The sequence below is a fragment of the Cibotium barometz genome, chromosome 46 (genome assembly GCF_041138505.1).
Source record: "Cibotium barometz isolate CiBa-2024 chromosome 46, ASM4113850v1, whole genome shotgun sequence".
Taxonomy (NCBI): Eukaryota; Viridiplantae; Streptophyta; class Polypodiopsida; order Cyatheales; family Cibotiaceae; genus Cibotium; species Cibotium barometz.
Window position 1 is genome coordinate 40774201 of NC_141091.1, and position 5204 is coordinate 40779404.

At 44.8% G+C, this 5204-nt stretch overlaps 1 protein-coding gene across 1 annotated transcript; it reads left to right on the plus strand.

Moving 5' to 3' along the window:
• The first annotated feature begins 2928 nt into the window (after positions 1-2928).
• Positions 2929-3375, plus strand: LOC147612224 (uncharacterized). The gene has a single exon (XM_086784187.1). The coding sequence runs from the start codon at positions 2929-2931 to the stop codon at positions 3373-3375; it is 447 nt and encodes a 148-aa protein (XP_086640313.1).
• The last annotated feature ends 1829 nt before the right edge of the window (positions 3376-5204 follow it).

Genomic DNA, 5204 nt, shown 5'->3' on the forward strand with positions numbered 1-5204 from the left:
GAAATACTCCTTGGCAAGTTTATGGAGAAGATTCCGAGATGTCCTTTTGCTACTACGTTGCTTCTTGATTGGAGGCAGGTTCTTTCACACATCAAATGGGATCCCTCACATATCACATACACATGCTAACTCTCTCTACCAAGAGAGTATCTATTAGAGTGCTATTTTTAACAATCCTCTTGCATGCTAGAAGGAGCCAGTTAAAGCTTACAATTTGATCAACATGAGCACATTGATGATGTGGTGGATGATCAGGTGTAGCTACTACCTTTTCCTCAAGCCATGGCAACTCATGGATTAGGAATGCATCACATGCCACAATGGCAAAATATTTGGGACTTGTTACAACCTTTTCTAGCAATTCCTCCACTTTTACATGACCACAACTTGGCTGATTGGAATTATACCACCACGGAACGAGAAGGGTTGTCAATGGTGTATGCAGTGAAGAAATTCAGGCATTACCTATTGGCAAACAAATTCGTATTCTTTGTCGATCACCAAGCACTCCTATACTTAGTGAACAAACCCTGTATGATGGGAAGAATTACACGACGGCTGTTGATTTTGATGGAGTTTGACTTCACAGTTGCAGTCAGGAAGGGAAGAACACATGAGAAACAATGGTGCGTCTGGTAGATCATCTTCCACACCTATTGGCTTCTCTCCGTTGGGAATTCGAGACATGTGGTCAGCGGATTTGATTCCTGAGTGGGTGGAAGAGATTTGTCACTATCTAACAAATGGACTACCCATCGATACACCTTTGGACATGGCAAAATCAAGAAGGTTGATTAGGGACGCTGCTCCTTACCAACTTATTGCAGGATAACTATATAAACAAGGAAAAGATGAAGTTATGCATAGGTGCATTAGAGAAGATGAGTTTATCCTCATCTTAGAGGAGGCACATTCGGGGATAGCGGGAGGACACTTCGCGGCCGAAACCACAGCACGAAAGGTACGTCAAGCAGGCCTTTGGTGGCCCACTTTGTTTAGTGATGCAGTGGAATTCGTCAAAAGATGTGATCCTTGCCAAAGAGCAGCAAAACCATAGAATTGGGACAGAATGCCCCTGTCCATGAACTTAGCAACCCAACCGTTTGAAAAATGGGGAATCGACTTTGTTGGCCCCATTAGTCTAGCTGCCATTAACAGCCAAGCTAGGTACATTATAGTTGCTACAGACTACTTCACCAAATGGGCGGAAGCGAAAGCCACGCGTAAGGCAGATGCCAGGACAACTGCTAAGTTTTTGTACGAACAAGTGATATCACGTTATGGATGTCCCTTGGAACTGATCAGTGATCGCGGCTCACATTTCCTAACGAAGTAATCGCAAAACTGACGACTGAATTCATGATTATCCATAGAAAGTCTTCAGCATATTACCCTCAAGCCAATGGTCAGGCTAAAAGTACCAATAAAACATTATGCAAAATCTTGACCAAGACAGTGGAAGCCAGTCGGGGCGACTGGGAGCATAAGCTCACAGCAGCCTTATGGGCTTATCGAACTGCGTACAAAGTGGCAACACATTGTACACCCTTTAGTCTTGCATTTGGTTTAGAGGCAGTCATGCCCATGGAATATCTAGTACCGAGTCTAAGGGTGGCAGTTCGCGAGAGGTTAACTGAGGAATCCTTAACAGAATGACTGGTGGATCTAGAGCAGCTCAAAGAGACTCGCCTCCACGTGGCGTATGGAATGAAGGTGGAAAAACTACGACAGAAGAAGTGGTTTGACCAAAACCTTAAAAATAAGGACCTCAATGAAGGAGACTTGTGTCTCATGTACGGTGTTAGAAACACGAAGAGAAAATTGAAATATCAAGGTATGGGACCCTATCAGGTGGTAGAGATCACGCCACAAGGAGCAGTTCAGATTGCTACCCTTGATGGAGTGATAATGAAAGGTTACATTAACGGTAGTAAGCTCAAAAGGTTCTATTGACCTTTGACCTTGCAAACACTACAAACCATCCATAGCAATCAGAGGAGGAAAAAAGAGGAAAAACTGGCGCAGCTGCAAGCTCGCCAGGAAGCAAAAGAGAGGGGAGTAAGGGAAAAATCCAAGAGGATGAGCTTATACAAGGGCACCCTCGAGGATGAAGACTTAGGGGATGAAGAACCACATATTGAACCGGCTAGAATTCCCTTAACCTTGAAAATCACTGAGGAAACCACATATGGGTTGGAGTCATTGATAGACCCAAGCGCAAGTCATAACTTTATAACATTCGAAGCTTGGCAAACATTGCCTAAGGGAAGCATGGTTCCGACCAATGCGACTGTCAGAGCGATAAACGGCACGGGGACAAAACCAATTGGCCATGTAACATTGGATATAATCATTGCTAAACATGTGTTGCAGGCATGCTTTTATGTATTGCCTGCAGGTACAATGGAAGAGCATATGGTCCTTGGACATACGTGGTGCTATTTGACGAACTGTCAAATTGATTGGCACAAGCAACAAGCCAAAATTGTGTACAAAGGCCATGCTACTCAAATACCATTACTACAAGAAGGGACACCGACACAGTCTTCAACGCCTACGACAAGACACCTTATCAACAAAAACCTCTCCACCTCCAAACTCTACACCCCCATCCTCGTCCACACAATTCCACAATCCACAACCTCGCCCACGACCAATGCCTTGTTCGCGCAACTCCATGATAATATCCTCGGCGAAAGGTGGATTCCCAAGAAGTTGTTACAAGCTCAAGGATATTTCCAAGGTGAAAGAAATGTATGGTTACCTCGTGAACCTCGACATCAAAAGCCAGCATTTCCCTCGCAATCCAAACCTCGTCAATCCCGAGCCGTGAAAGCTCAACACCGTAAAAGATGGGCTTATCGAACTGCGTACAAAGTGGCAACACATTGTACACCCTTTAGTCTTGCATTTGGTTTAGAGGCAGTCATGCCCATGGAATATCTAGTACCGAGTCTAAGGGTGGCAGTTCGCGAGAGGTTGACTGAGGAATCCTTAACAGAAAGACTGGTGGATCTAGAGCAGCTCAAAGAGACTCGCCTCCACGTGGCGTATGGAATGAAGGTGGAAAAACTACGACAGAAGAAGTGGTTTGACCAAAACCTTAAAAATAAGGACCTCAATGAAGGAGACTTGTGTCTCATGTACGGTGTTAGAAACACGAAGAGAAAATTGAAATATCAAGGTATGGGACCCTATCAGGTGGTAGAGATCACGCCACAAGGAGCAGTTCAGATTGCTACCCTTGATGGAGTGATAATGAAAGGTTACATTAACGGTAGTAAGCTCAAAAGGTTCTATGGACCTTTGACCTTGCAAACACTGCAAACCATCCATAGCAATCAGAGGAGGAAAAAAGAGGAAAAACTGGCGTAGCTGCAAGCTCGCCAGGAAGCAAAAGAGAGGGGAGTAAGGGAAAAATCCAAGAGGATGACCTTATACAAGGGCACCCTCAAGGATGAAGACTTAGGGGATGAAGAACCACATATTGAACCGGCTAGAATTCCCTTAACCTTGAAAATCACTGAGGAAACCACATATGGGTTGGAGTCATTGATAGACCCAAGCGCAAGTCATAACTTTATAACATTCGAAGCTTGGCAAACATTGCCTAAGGGAAGCATGGTTCCGACCAATGCGACTGTCAGAGCGATAAACGGCACGGGGACAAAACCAATTGGCCATGTAACATTGGATATAATCATTGCTAAACATGTGTTGCAGGCATGCTTTTATGTATTGCCTGCAGGTACAATGGAAGAGCATATGGTCCTTGGACATACGTGGTGCTATTTGACGAACTGTCAAATTGATTGGCACAAGCAACAAGCCAAAATTGTGTACAAAGGCCATGCTACTCAAATACCATTACTACAAGAAGGGACACCGACACAGTCTTCAACGCCTACGACAAGACACCTTATCAACAAAAACCTCTCCACCTCCAAACTCTACACCCCCATCCTCGTCCACACAATTCCACAATCCACAACCTCGCCCACGACCAATGCCTTGTTCGCGCAACTCCATGATAATATCCTCGGCGAAAGGTGGATTCCCAAGAAGTTGTTACAAGCTCAAGGATATTTCCAAGGTGAAAGAAATGTATGGTTACCTCGTGAACCTCGACATCAAAAGCCAGCATTTCCCTCGCAATCCAAACCTCGTCAATCCCGAGCCATGAAAGCTCAACACCGTAAAAGAACGCATCAACAATGGGTACCAGTCAAGTTATTGAAAAGCCAAGGTTTCTACCAAGGCAATGCTTAGATATGGATACCAAAACAAAAGAAGGCGGCCATCACAACACCTCCACATGTAACCACGCCGCAATCCCAAGCACCAAGGAAGACAAAGATGGTATGGGTACGAAAGGCGGACAGTTCTACAAAGGAACCATGCCCATCACCATCAACAAATGTATCAAGCAAAAGAGCAGAACCACAAGAACCTACCTGGAGAAAGGTCATTGTCAAGCCCACACTTCAAAAGGTAGACACACAAGAACCTGCTCTAAGAGACAAAAACAAGGGCAAAATGATAGATGTCGCCAACGTTCCTTCATCATTGACATCCACATCTTTTTTGCCGATGTCACAACCAATCACAAGGGTGACTAGACCTAAGGTAGTCCCACAAGAACCTACCGTGGGTAAAACTAGTCTACCAAAGGACAACACACAACGTGTGGGAAGGGAAGCAGATACACAAGAACCTATTTCCACAATGGAAGTAGAACCACAAGAACCTGTTCTCCACCCGAATGGTACAAGGCTCGAAGAGCATTCCGAATCGGATATTATCAAGGACACCACGACAATGCTCAAGGACCTTGCACAAACGGTCATCGCCACGACATCGCAAGTAAAGATGCCACCAACATTAACGATGTCAGCCACAAGGTATGCCACTTGGATCTTCAATGCCTTACCCTATTGTTCAATTAGGTAGGTCAAAACCTAGGCTAGGGCACAATTTATACAGCCAATATTCTAGGGTCCTTAGCTAAAACTACCTCACAAGGGCAGGTCCATACATGCACAAGCACTCACAATTCAAAGGTCAAGCCCAAGTCCAAGTCAAGGTCAATGACAAAGTAGGTGCTAGAAGCACAACACACTCATCAAATAGCTTAAGCACTAACTAGGGTCATCACATTCCCAGCACACACATCAGCCCTATCAAGTCTACAATATGGAATGTAC